The following is a 13,542-nucleotide window of genomic DNA, read 5'->3' as shown; positions in this document are numbered from 1 at the left end:
ACAAAAGATTGACTCAATAGAAGTAATGTTGTGTATATATATATATATATATACACAACATTACTAGTAGATATGTATAGATTAGTTGTAAACATGAATAAAATTTCAGAGAAACGATATTGTTTACGAGAAATTTTAATACTGATAGATTTCATTCTCATTTGAGACACAAAACTAGATAAGATTAAAAATTATATTTAAACTCCAAATGTCAAAGATCATTATACATGTATTTTGTTTCATCACGTAGGTTGTTTTGATTAAACGAGAAAACATAACATGCTATCGTGGACATTTATTTGTACATATGTATTAATTATTAATCATTGTGTTAATCGTTCGAAGTTTATTTCCATTTCGCGAGTGAGCGTAACAGTGTTGTGTATTCACGCTGCCAAGTGACATGATTTCAAGCTTTTATAAAAAGATTGTCGGTACGTCTTCTACTGTGGAGTCAAATCAGCAGAAAATTCTTTGTGTTGGATTAACCTGCTTAGATATTGTACAAACGTGCAAACAATATCCTGCGGAAGATTCCGATCAAAGGTAAGACATCTTTCCACGTGTGATTGTACATTGTTATTATCAATTCACTGCCTTATATGGATCAGCTGATATTAATGAAGACGTAAACAACGTATATTTAATTTCTAATACCGTTCTCATAATTCATACTTATAATGACTTTGATTTTTGTAACGAATAGAAATATATCTTTTAGTAATTGCAATAATAGTGGAATAATATGTAATTTTTTCATCGTGATTTGCAGGTCTGTAGATTGTAGGTGGCAAAGAGGAGGAAACGCATCTAACACTTGCACAGTTCTTTCTCAATTGGGAAGCTCATGCGAATTTTTTGGCACTTTAAGTGCAGAAGAACATTTAAGCTTTTTGCAAAATGATATGCAAAATTACAACATTGACTATTCTCATTGTCCTATGATAGAAAATATAGGATGTCCAACGTCTACTGTTATTCTGAGTCTAAGATCTGGTTCTCGTACAATTTTACATCACAATCCAAACTTGCCAGAGTTAACGTTGAAGAATTTTGAACAGCTACATTTAGAAGATTACAGTTGGATTCACTTTGAAGGTAGAAATTTGACAGAAGTATTATCTATGATGCAGTGTGTGGAAAACTATAATAACATGTTGAATTATAGTCAAGATACTAATAACAAAGAAACTAAATCAAGTCAAGCATCCATTACTATTAGCGTAGAATTAGAACGTCCACGACAGGAATTGTTAGATTTACTACCTTATGTTGATGTAGCATTTATATCTAAAGATTTTGCCCAAAGCAGAGGGTATGATAGTATGAGTGAAACATTAAAGAACATTAGCGAAGATGCCAAGTCAGGGTATGAGTTTATATAAAAAAAGTATTTTGAACTTTTATGAGTGGAAAATTCAGGTACTGAAATAAATTTTTTTTCTAGAGCAACTCTTATATGTGCTTGGGCCGACAGAGGTGCTATGGCAAGAACTCCAGATAATATTATAGTACAGTCTCCTGCATTTCCACCACAGAAAGTGGTGGACACCTTAGGTGCTGGAGATACTTTCAATGCTGCAGTAATACATTTTTTAAATAAAGCAAAATTGGAATTCATTAGAAGAAGAAAGTTAAAGTCATGTGAAATGAACAGTGCCTTACAGAAGGATGTAGAAATAAAACGCAATATTAAAATGAATTATAATATTGAAAGTTCAGAATGCAGCCATACAGAATTTATAACACAAAATGTCTTGCAAGCAGCTGTAAGTTTTGCTTGCCAAGTAGCTGGTGCTAAAGTCGGTTTGAGAGGGTACAATAAACTAGATGAAATTTTTAAGGATGCATGTCAAAAAGTAAATTAAAATATATTGTATATAAATCTTGCGTTATATTGTATATAAATCTTATAGAAAATGAATTGTATTTGAATGAAATTATTGATCTTTTAGGGAAAAAATTTGAAAAATTTTGTAAAAATAAAAATTCAAAATATTTTGTTTACTTAACATTTGTATATTTTATATATAAATATTTAGAAATATCTTCTCACTTGCATTTTGATTATATTATTATTATGATTACATCCTTACAAATTATCAATAAATAATAATGCAAATTTAAGATCCATAAGTACATAATTGAAGATTATTATAAGATATCATTTTAAAAGTATCATTATGAATTATAAAACTATTAAATAAACACTTTTTTTTACATAACTTATTACAAGAATTTATAAGATATTTAATCTTCTACATCAACGCCAATTTTCAGAAAATTGCTTGTATGTTCTCTGCATGAATGTGGCATACACCTGAAATGAGAAATATTATTAAATGAGAAATTTGCGATATTGTATTGTCTATATACCTCATAAAAGAGTTAATATAAAACCAATATGAGGGAATGGAAACTTCTCTGATATTTCGCCGTTGTGCTTTAATTATTGCATCAACTGCCTCTTTTATTGAAATCAACTGCATGCTCTGGAACCTGAGCAGATGTTATATAAGTATTAAGTATTATATATATGTAATGTAATTCATATGATGATTTATATGATTCATATGATATGGCAATTTAAATTGTGTTTATTCCTTTATATTCCATCAGTACATGTTCATTCTATGTATCTATCATAGAGAACACTATGTATCAAATCTGCATGGAAATTATAAACTCATTGTCTATATTGTTAAATTATTTAATAGTCGCATTATCAGTAATTTTCTAGTTTTTCAATTATGTCTACAAGATAGTTTACCTGTACAATGGTTTTTTGCAGAGTCCTGTGTTTACCATGTATGGGTAAATTGTCGTGAATTTGATATTTGATGGTTTTCCTCCGTTTTGTACTCGCAGTTCTTCGCACAGTGCCTCCATTAATCCTTCATAAAAAAAAAAAAGAAGTAGTAACACAAAACACATAAAAACATTCCAATGCCTTTATAAAAAAAAAAAAGAAGTAGTAACACAAAAACACATCAATAAGAAAAAAAAAAAAAAAAAAAAAAAACGAATATGTATCAGTTTTACCTCTTACTGCAAACTTTGAAGAACAATAAGGAACTATATTGGGTAGACCAAAAAGTCCAGCCATTGACGAAATAGAAACGATATGACCGTAGTCGTTTTGTATCATATTGGGCAAGAAAGCCTGAAGAATCTACGGACAAATTATTTAGTTCACGAGTGCAGCAGCAGCGAAATCTTTTCGAAAAAAAAGAAAAAAAAACTCGTGGAACAAATTACCCAGTGATGTGACAATACATTGATGTCAAATACTCGTTTAATAAGTTCGGGTGTATGATCCACGAAATGGTAACTGGGCATTATACCAGCATTGTTAATCAAGATTGTTACATCTCCCACTTCCTTCTTCACTTTCTCTGCTGTTTCAATAACCTCCTCTCTGTTCGATACGTCGCATCTATGGATCGTGTGAAGAGATACAAGTATTTAATTTTATAACGAAAAATAAATTGTAAGATTCTAACGTACTTATAACCGTAAGCTCTAGAGACGCCGTTTTGTTTGATTTCTTCGACGGTTTCATTGTTCCCCTGTTCATTTATGTCCCAACAGACAACAGTCGCCCCCAATGAGGCATATTTTAATGCCAGTTCTCTACCAATGCCATGTCCAGTGCCTGTAATCTGAAATTAATTATTTATGCAAAGTACGTGATTTACAAAATTAACTAAACAAACAACTAAATAAATAAAACTGAACAAATTATTTATGTACAGTACGTGATCATCGTACGATATTAAGATTGTGGATTTTCCCGAACTTATATAATTTTTCTATTGCTAATGTTAATGCTTTAATCATTGAATTTAAAATTTATTTAAATTATGTGTAATTTACCAGAACGACTTCACCAAGTACACTTTTTTCTGCGTCCGGAATGCATAGTTTATAGATTCCTTTGATAATATTATAAATTATCGACGAAAAAAGCAGCAATACGTCGATTAGTATAACTGCGTACCTCTTGATCATGATTTTTTTCAAATAATATCCTGTAAGAAATGCAGTTAATTGATTTGTTATGTGAATTCATATGTAAATGGGTATATCATTTAAATTTCAAATTCTAATAGCTGCGAAGTATGGTAAATTAACATATGCAACAGGGAAGGAAGAGATCTCCATAAATAAATATAATGTCTAGAGCGTCTTGTTTTGTTGTTCGATACAGAAATATGAATATCAAACACTAAACTTCTTATTCCCATTGCCATTCCAATATTTATATTATAAATTTACAGATTCACTTCCTCAATTCATTGTATCCTTCTATGTTACAGAAATTTGTTATGGAAATATGTATACAGAATATTTTGAACAATCTTCTCCTCTGATAAAAAGTGTCAGATTCTGTTGGTCTTTACAATCACTGAACTAATGCAATGAAGTGTTGCAACTTTTAGATACCAAACGAATGTGATGAAGAGCTGCAACTTTGCAAATTTTAGATATCAAACTGATGTGACGAAGAGTGCAACGGGTTAAAGAAACAATGCGAAACGATGCGGCGTAATGGAAAGTTACTCACCAGTGACGTCAGTAATGAAAAGTTAGTTTGACGAAATAGAAGAATTTCTTGCGAACAAAATACTCTGTCTAGGATAGCATCCGGCTTATGAACTTCAGTCGTTCGTATCTGGTTGACAACTACCTGGAATCATCACTGTGCACTGCTACGCAGTCTATTGAGTGTTTTTTTTTTAGCTACAGCACGATCGACATGGATTAGGTAACAATTAGTCGTTCTACAGATAATAAAATAGAATATTCTCAAAGTACTAATACAATATGTAAATTTAACGTTATGAAAAATTAACGTTATTTCTTTTATTCCTGGCTTTGTTTGTATACTGTATTCTTCCACTGTACAGTGAATGATAGGTATATTGGTTGATCTTGCCTTGGTAACTACTTTTATAACGAATAAAAAACATATATGATAAATATTTCATTTAGAAAACTGCATACGTTACTGTATAAAACTTTGCAAAACACCTTTTAATGCAAAACTATTGTGTTGACTATAAAAGAATTAAAATTTTTCTTCTCTTCCATAACATTGTACATCTAATTGTATATTTTATACTTTCTGCAAACATACTTTTCATGTATCTTTAAATATACATGGATAAATTAATTATTGTCAGTTTATTGTTCAGTGAATGAAGTATTATATATTATACAGCGAAGAAATACATTCTAGCTCACTTTGGCAAATGAGTGCAGCGCATTGTTCGCATTATTAAAATAATGTATCGCTTTTTTTATTAGTTTTACTTATTTAAGTTTATCATTTCGTTGACGACCAACTCATTTTCGACAACGGTGGAGTTATTGAAGTTGCTCATCTTTTCACCTTTGGCTCGATGAAGAAAACACGAGCACGAAAACCTTGACCATGAGGGTGAAAAATTATGAATCACAATGGTCGTCGTTCTGAATTAAATAACGTTCGTTTTGACATATGTATCGCTTCTGCCGGTTTCGTTTATTTCTGAACAGTTTCTTTTGAGGTAGTACATCATGCTTAGTGAGAATTTTGTAAAATTCAAGAAAGAACGTATCAGCGAGTTTTGACGCAGAAATAAAAATAATAGAAATAGAAATAAATAATTGGACACTACTTGCAAAATGACTCAATCGTTTTTGACATTTTTTACTTGTTCACAGATTTACATTCTGCGATTTCATTGTACTTGATTTCTTCGTAATGTCACTTAGCATTTTCACGTTTTATCAGAGATAAAACCTGTTTCTCTCTTTTTTGAAGACATTATTAATAAGAATGTTAATTTTTTCTAATTTTATTAGTACTGACTGTGTTAGTTCTCTGTGGTACGTTATAAATTTAGTTTACACGAGGGAATATTTATTTAATACGTTCGCATACTTACGACACGTCAGAACAATAATTCTTGTCGACATTATTTCTACATTTTATCTGTATAATTAAAATTACATTTAAATACTGAAACATCGTAGAATTTGTAATGTACGAATAAGTAAGGTGGATAAAAATAAAAGAAGTAGGACTTATCTATGTACATAAATTTACAATTCGTTCAATTTAAAAAAAGGGGAAATTGATGAAGAATTCACGAATCTTCTTTCATCTCTATCGACGTGCCGAATATTTTTATTAACCTCTCGCGCTAGTAACTGGTTCGCGAACCATAACGAGTGACCAAACCGTATATAACAATTGGCCTTCTTTTTTGAATTCATCGGTACATCACTGGATAGAAATTACCAAGAAGTAATAAATTTATTATTTGTTTTGCCTGGATTATATTTCAATATACTTAAAACTGAGAAATTATTGCAATTTTGGGACAAATACTCTCGACGTGCGTGACACGTCATTCCAGCGTAAGAGGTTAACCTCTGGCAACTGATTGCGGACCATAACGAGTGACCAAACCGTATATAACAATTCGTTTTCTTTTTTGAATTCATCGGTACATCACTGGATAGAAATTACCAAGAAGTAATAAATTTATTATTTGTTTTGCCTGGATTATATTTCAATATACTGAAACTGAGAAATTATTGCAATTTTGGGACAAATATTCTCGACGCGCGTGGCACGTCATTCCAGCGCAAGAGGATATGGAAAAGTGTAAAATATCTTTATGGAGAAATATATGGAAAAAGTTAGCGTACACGTCTAGGAAATTATTGATGTTTGGTATGACCTTTTGAAAATTAGATTACAGATTTGAAAATTAAAGTTATTACCATTTTATTAAATTATTAAATATAGTTTACGATATCAGCTGCTAAAAACCAAAGAGACTATCGAGGTCCATTAGCTCAGTTGGTTAGAGCGTCGTGCTAATAACGCGAAGGTCGTGGGTTCGATCCCCCCATGGACCAAATTTTTTTTTACTTGATCTTTTGATTATGATTAAAATCATGCAATTATATATTTCTGTACACGTTAAATGAAATAATTATCAACTAACTAAGTAGAGATAGTGACAAATTATGATTTAGTTAAAAGCGTGTGAGGTTCAACAATAAACATCTTGAATTAATGAACCTTCTGAAAGTTTAAATGTACTTCATGGACATTGAAAATTATTCAATTAAATGTTTAACGCTTTCCTGCATTATTTGTATAGCTATTCTTAAAAGATAGACTATTTTACATAAATTAGTATTATATGTCACAAATTTATAAATTAGCATTTAGTATATATCAACAGAGTTATAAGTTAAAAACTAACCGTGCAAACGTAGTTTCACTTTGTAAAAAATATAAAAATTGCAGTGCTTATTGTTGCCTTGAATTAATGCAGCCTATGAAACAATAAAACTGTAAAATTACTGATCACTGATTGGAGAAAGTGTTTTTTGGGAGTATTGACAAATATTACCACCTCTGACTTCACTGAAGGTTAAGCAGGAAAAAGTCCATTGTAAGTTGAACCTTCATCGCGTACACATCGATTAAACTATCGAGGTGAATTTTTAAATAATATTAATGAATATTCTAATTGTTTAAACAATATCTAATATTTCTAATAATTTACTTGCAACAATTAAACAATAAATTCTCTTCTATAATTGTTTAAACATTATCTAGTATTTCTAACAATTTACTTGCAACAATTAAGCAATAAATTCTCTTCTGTAATGTTTCAAAGTGTTATTTAAAATTTTTAACTAATAAGTTATAACAATCTTGAACAATGTGCTTAAGAGAAATGTCTTTGAATTATCGAATGAAATAATTAATTTAATCGTTTCATCGTTTGATATAAAAGTTGTGAAAATTATTAAATAATGTCTAGAAATATTGTAGAAATAAAATAATTCGTTTCAAATGAATTATTGAAACTGTAAAATAATGCATTTCGATGATATTTTTGTATATTAACAATTTTAACTATTTAATTATAACAATTGAATCAGTGCTTGAACTCTCAAGCATTTTTTCATAGTTTCAACAATTCATTGGTAATAATTAAATTATTTTATTTACAATAACGGAAAAGATAGTTAAATGATACATGTATTTCCTGCTATTTGAAACAACAAACGAGCGAAAATTTTTATATGTTGCGCTTTTATGTTATTCTGAAATGCTTAACTCGATTTTTGATTACATAACTTTTCTTTACATAAATTTCTATTCAATATACATCAGTGCAGTTATAACTTAAAAATTAATATCACGAAAGTGTAAATTTCGTTTTAGACAGTTATAGACTAAAAAATTAATAAATTATTACATTTGACATTGTAACGTATTTACGAAAATGTAACCTTGCGATAGAAATCTAAAAACTATTCATTAGTATAATAGAGAAAGTTTTGGAATACTGAAAAAAAGTTATCATCACTTCCGGATTATTGACGATCGGAACATTGTATTAACCTTCAGCGGTACGGAGGCTCATTACTAATCGAACTTTCGTCGTGTGCACATCGACTAAAATTTACGGGTGAATTTTTCTGAATATTCTATTTGTTTAAACATTATCTAATATTTCTAATAATTTATTCGTAACAATTAAACAATAAACTCTCTTTCACAATTGTTTAAACATTATTCCAATATTTCTAATAATTTATTTGTAACAATTAAACAATAAACTCTCTTTTACAATTGTTTAAACATTATCTAATATTTTAAATAATTTATTTATTTGTAACAATTAAACAATAAATTCTCTCCTATAATTGTTTAAACATTATCCAATATTTCTAATAATTTATTTGTAACAATTAAACAATAAATTCTCTTCTATAACATTTCTAAGTACTATTTAAAATTTTTAATTAATCATTTGTAGTAATCCAGCCACTAATACATTTCTAACAAACTTTAATTAACTGTTTCGCATCATTAACGAATTATTTTAATTATTTTTACAATTATTTAATTATTTTCATTATCATCGTGATTATTTGAACATTGAACATCAGCTCAATTGCCATGACTCGTATCGTAGTCGTAATAGTTACATTCTTTAATAATTACCACAATATGTCTAGATGTGCATAGATAATATTAGCCTAATAATACTATTATTATTTAAATATTATTAGATACTTTCAGTACTTCTCTCTGAATCTATAATTAGGAAGATAATTTAGTCCTTTACTATTAATTTGTCAAGACAAGAATATTTATTCAATATTCCAAATTAGTCGTTAGATTGATCGTATAATTATGCCTTACTTTGTCAACATCTTCTCTCTTTCCAACTAATTACTTAAAATTCAATACAAGTCGTGACCTGTGTGATAAATATATAAAATAGTACTGATTTACAATACATTATAATGAGATCCGTGCGTAGTCACCTCCACGTGGTGGGTCTTGGTAATTGATATCGTTTTACAGACTGTAATGTTTGTAAAACGATATCAAGCTAAGAACTACGCAACCTACAGTTCAGTTTAGATCGTGCAAATTTCTTTGCTTTCTTTATTTCATGGTCTAAACTGAACTGTAGGTACAATTAGTCGATAAGTAAACTATTGGGCCCCCAGAGGGCCACCGATGGACGACGAGGGATCACGCAGGGACATCGTGGGATGCGTGCGTCTTAGCTTTAAGTTGCGTGCGTTTAATTTTAGTTAATCATAAGATAGTTAATATGTGTAAATTCACTGTGTGCGCATTCTGTACAAAGACACGTTTATTAAACGTGAGACACCTCCTCTCTTCTCTTTTCTCGTTCGTTGTTACTATTGTTACTGTCATTACACTAGAAAAGAGTTACTTTTGTCACTGTCATTGCACTAGAGTTACTTTTGTTACTGTCATTGCACTAGAGTAGAGTCACTTTTGTCACTGTCATTGCACTACAGTAGAGNTTACTTTTGTTACTGTCATTGCACTAGAGTAAAGTTTCCAACTTTCGTTGTCAGTGTGTCAAGTTGGGGAACTGCAACCCCGTCCGCAAGGACGAGGTAGGTTCTTGTAGTCTAGCGTCCTTTGTAATCCGGCTCAGCGGTTCTTCAGAACCTCACTGTGTTGTTGGGGGTAGCGCTAGGTTATATGCCTCTAAGTGCTCGAACTTCGATTTGGCACACTGACAAATCGCGATTTTCATTTTCCATTTCCGCGTTATATTTCTTACAAGGCACGACATTGAAATGTGTCAATAGTTTCGTTTCCCTAATTTCGTTTTAAAGTTTAATGAATGTGTCTTTGATACAAATTGCGCTGGTAGGGCTGCGAATGATTGTACAGTTATTGTTTAACTTTCAAGTTAAACAAGTGTGTCATTAGTATGAACGGCTGCGTGTGATTGCATGCATATTGTACGATTTGCATTCGAATGTAATGTACATAAGTATGTATTGTATGATTGTATGTGCATTGTATGATTCTATGTGCATTGTATGATTCTATGTATTGTGTGCATTGTATGAATTGTGTGCATTGAATGATTCTATGTGTTGTGTGCATTGTATGAATTGTATGCATTGAATGATTCTATATGTTGTGTGCATTGTATGAATTGTGTGCATTGAATGATTCCATGTGTTGTGTGCATTGTGTGCATTGTATGATTTTATGTATTGTGTGCATTGTGTGCATTGTATGACTTGTGTGCATTATTTGAATTGTATGAATTGTATGATCTGTATGAGTTGTATGAATTGTATGCATTGTATGTAATGTATGATTGTATAATTTCATTGCACCGTGCGGGATATGAACTTACTATTAACGTGATCGTTTGGGAGACAGAGTTCCATAGTTCAATCTCATACTTGCGTATTAAGATTTAGAGTTATGCTTGAGATTGAACTATGGAACGTCTGTCTCTTTTGTAACTCCGGGCCAAGTAGAATAAAATCTCTACATTCCTTAAGAATGCCGAGTACAGTTTGAATGTAATGGAGGGTGGTTGGGATTAGGGCCCGGGCGGGTCTCGTGCGTAGTNGGACGACGAGGGATCTCGCAGGGACATCGTGGGATGCGTGCGTCTTAGCTTTAAGTTGCGTGCGTTTAGTTTTAGTTAATCATAAGATAGTTAATATGTGTAAATTCACTGTGTGCGCATTCTGTACAAAGACACGTTTATTAAACTTGAGACACCTCCTCTCTTCTCTTTTCTCGTTCGTTGTTACTATTGATACTGCTATTGCACTAGAGTAGAGATAGTTTTGTTACTGTCATTGCACTAGAGTAGAGTTGCTTTAGTTACTGTCATTGCACAAGAATAGAGTTACATTTGTTACTGTCATTGCACTAGAGTAGATTTTCTAGCTTTCATTGTCCAGTGTGCCAAGTCGGGGAACTGCAGCCCCGTCCGAAAGGACGAGGTAGGTTCTTGTAGTCTAGCGTTCTTTGTAATCCGGCTCAGTGGTTCTTCGGAACCCCACTGTGTTGTTGGGGGTAGCGCAAAACTACTTGCCTCTAAGTGCTCGGAACCCGATTTGGCATACTGACAAATCACGGTTTCATTTTGCGTTATATCTCTTACAAGGCACGATATTGAAGCGTGTCAATAGTTTCGTTTCCCTAATTTCGATCAAAGTTTAATAAATGTGTCTTTGATACAAAATGCGCTGGTAGGGCTACGAATTAATGTACAGTTATTGTAAGCATTGTACGATTCTATGTATTGTGTGCATTGTGTGCATGGTATGAATTGTGTGCATAGCATGAATTGGATGAATTGTATGAGTTGTATGAACTGTATAAACTGTATGAACTGTATGAACTGCATAAAATGTATGATCTGTATGAATTGTATGAATTGTATGGATTGCATGTAATGTATGATTGTATTATTTCATGTATTGTATGCATTGTATGATTGTGCGGGATATGAACTTATTATTAACGCGATCGTTATTTGGGAGACAGAGTTCCATAGTTCAATCTCATATTTGCGTTTTAGAATTAAGATTTAGATTTAAGCTTGAGATTGAACTATGGAACGTCTGTCTCCTTTGTAACTCCGGGCCAAGTAGAATAAAATCTCTACATTCCTTAAGAATGCCGAGTTGCTTGAATGTAATGGAGGGTGGTTGGGAATAGGGCCCGGGGCGGGTCTCGTGCGTAGTCACCTCCTCGTGGTGAGACCTGGTAATTGATATCCTTTTACAAACATTAAAGTTTGTAAAACGTTATCAAGCTAAGTTGTAAAACGGTAAATGACAAACTTTAATGTTTGTGAAACAATATCAAGCTAAGAACTACGCAACCTACAGTTCAGTTTAGAGCGTGAAAATTTCTGTTCATTCTCTATTTCACTGTCTAAACTGAACTGTAGGTACAGTTAGTTGATAAGTAAACTATTGGGCCCCCAGATGGACGACGAGGGATCACGCAGGGACATCGTGGGATGCGTGCGTCTTAGTTTTAAGTTGCGTGCGTTTAGTTTTAGTTAATCATAAGATAGTTAATGTCTGTCAATTTAATGGAAGCACGTTCTATAGAATGTTGCACTTGTTGCTATAATATATGTGAATTTATTTTTTCTTTAAGTATGTGAAGTATTTTAAACCAGTTATAACTTAGTTATCAAGTTTCATTGTTAGTAGTCAAACACATCTCATGTTTTAGAATCTATAGATACAATTAATCATTTTGCTCGTATCATTTTACTTTGTGTAATTACAGACGGGTTTTACGTTTCGGTATTGAAAGTACCGGACACTGTAATGTTCTCAGAAAACATATTGGTGGCGCATTCATTAGTTCCCTAGCTCACCGTTGTTTAACCGTAGAGTGCGCTAAAACCCAGTTTTTTTTTAGTATGTCGGTAATTCAGGTCACTAAGATGCAATGTTTCTCCTTATACTTCGTCGGTGTCTCTGGCACAAATTCGTATACCTCGACTGTGGCTTTGTTGGTTCCTACAATCCACGCTGAATTAGTGTACCTCTTCAAAATTAACATCAACGCCATCTACACAATCGTTGTGCCAAACAGTACGTTTCCTGTAAATCGACATCGCCAACTGTGTATAAACCCCTAACATAAGAATATTTGTAAATTATTATTTTATTTTTATTATTACTATGGAGATGTTATTACCGTGTTTACTTATTTATAGTGATGTATATATAGACCCCATTTTATAATTTGTTATTCATTCCTTAAGTAACATTCGGAGAAAACAGTTATCGATTTGTGTGCTGTATACTTTATCTAATATATTATTGTTATTTAAATATCATTTATCATAATTTATAAAGTTACGTAGTTCTTCTTATTTATATTTGTAGTATAATGATGTAAATTTAATTATCATCATGATCACTGCATCAGTAACTTTGATAGTGACATCTTCTTTATCGACTGCGGCCAACGTCACAGACAGTTTTTGAATACATCGCGTAGAGGGCGCGGCAAACTTTTATAGATTTTTCAATTTACTAATTGAACAGACACGGAAATCCATTGAAACAATAGATTTATTTCCCATTTTATCTTTCTACTTCTTCTCCCACTTCAGGTGAGAAGATAACATCGTACTTTTTACACGGTCGGAAGAAGATGGATAAAATCGAGGGAGTTTTATT

General features: G+C 31.7%; 2 protein-coding genes and 1 non-coding gene across 8 annotated transcripts; 2 read left to right on the top strand and 1 right to left on the bottom strand.

Moving 5' to 3' along the window:
* The first annotated feature begins 84 nt into the window (after positions 1-84).
* On the top strand, positions 85-1,938 carry LOC122530758 (ketohexokinase-like). The gene is made up of 3 exons (XM_043658027.1): positions 85-546; positions 773-1,369; positions 1,448-1,938. The coding sequence occupies exons 1-3, from the start codon at positions 404-406 to the stop codon at positions 1,866-1,868; spliced, it is 1,161 nt and encodes a 386-aa protein (XP_043513962.1). The 5' UTR covers positions 85-403; the 3' UTR covers positions 1,869-1,938.
* Positions 1,939-2,052: 114 nt separating this feature from the next.
* Positions 2,053-4,706, bottom strand: LOC122530761 (short-chain dehydrogenase/reductase family 16C member 6). Of its 6 annotated transcripts, none has more exons than XM_043658033.1 (8): positions 4,568-4,706; positions 3,877-4,031; positions 3,508-3,662; positions 3,259-3,436; positions 3,043-3,172; positions 2,771-2,894; positions 2,377-2,499; positions 2,053-2,320 (listed from the first exon to the last, which is right to left on the bottom strand). In XM_043658033.1, the coding sequence occupies exons 2-8, from the start codon at positions 4,009-4,011 to the stop codon at positions 2,251-2,253; spliced, it is 915 nt and encodes a 304-aa protein (XP_043513968.1). In that variant the 5' UTR covers positions 4,012-4,031; positions 4,568-4,706; the 3' UTR covers positions 2,053-2,250. The 6 variants fall into 6 exon arrangements, with proteins under 6 accessions (XP_043513968.1, XP_043513967.1, XP_043513969.1 ...); XM_043658032.1 differs by lacking the exon at positions 4,568-4,706 and adding an exon at positions 4,235-4,469; XM_043658034.1 differs by lacking the exon at positions 4,568-4,706 and adding an exon at positions 4,345-4,468.
* Positions 4,707-6,841: 2,135 nt separating this feature from the next.
* On the top strand, positions 6,842-6,915 carry Trnai-aau. The gene has a single exon. It is a non-coding gene; the product is annotated as a tRNA-Ile (tRNA).
* Positions 6,916-13,542: the final 6,627 nt, after the last annotated feature.

Source organism: Frieseomelitta varia, unplaced genomic scaffold (assembly GCF_011392965.1).
Source record: "Frieseomelitta varia isolate USP_RPSP 00005682 unplaced genomic scaffold, Fvar_1.2 scaffold_353, whole genome shotgun sequence".
NCBI lineage: Eukaryota > Metazoa > Arthropoda > Insecta > Hymenoptera > Apidae > Frieseomelitta > Frieseomelitta varia.
The sequence above is the reverse complement of the archived record's forward strand: the minus strand, read 5'-3'. Positions and strand labels throughout refer to the sequence as shown.